This window comes from Numida meleagris, chromosome 2, assembly GCF_002078875.1.
Source record: "Numida meleagris isolate 19003 breed g44 Domestic line chromosome 2, NumMel1.0, whole genome shotgun sequence".
Classification (NCBI taxonomy): Eukaryota; Metazoa; Chordata; class Aves; order Galliformes; family Numididae; genus Numida; species Numida meleagris.
In genome coordinates, this window is record NC_034410.1 from 121,714,502 (window position 1) to 121,714,898 (window position 397).

Sequence of the window (397 nt, forward strand, 5' to 3'; positions counted from 1 at the left end):
CTCAGCAGTTTAAGTGACTGACTCACGTGAGAGCGCTAAGACCAGAGGCAAACTCACAGCACTGCCTTGCTCGTGCATTACCTTTGAAGCTGGCATGAACCACAGCAGAGCCAGAGACCAGCCCGAGAGCCTCACAAAGCAGGAAGGACCCCGTGGAGAGCGCAACCCCCCTCCTAAGGCTTTTCCTAAGCACCTGCGTGGGATCACAAGGCGTGCATTAACAAACATTATTACTCCGAATTAAATCTTTTTCTTGTCCCTGGCACCATGGCTTCAAAGGAGCACGGGAACCCCAGCTTCCAGAGAAATAACCCTTCGCACCGCCTCCCGCTGCCCCGCCGGCCGCGGGCAGCCCAGCACAGCAGAGCGGGCCCGCACAGCCGCCGCAGCCCGGTAC

At 58.4% G+C, this 397-nt stretch overlaps 1 protein-coding gene across 3 annotated transcripts in view; it reads right to left on the minus strand.

The window, feature by feature from the left end:
• The window catches only part of RMDN1 (regulator of microtubule dynamics 1), a 28,358-nt gene that overhangs the window by 27,653 nt on the left and 308 nt on the right, over window positions 1-397 (minus strand). For 2 of the 3 annotated variants that reach the window (XM_021388781.1, XM_021388782.1), the window contains exon 2: window positions 82-193. The exons of the other annotated variant lie outside the window; for it this stretch is intronic. In XM_021388781.1, coding sequence (XP_021244456.1) covers window positions 82-193 — 112 coding nt within the window. The remainder of the gene's footprint in view (window positions 1-81; window positions 194-397) is intronic. 3 annotated transcript variants of the gene reach the window in all.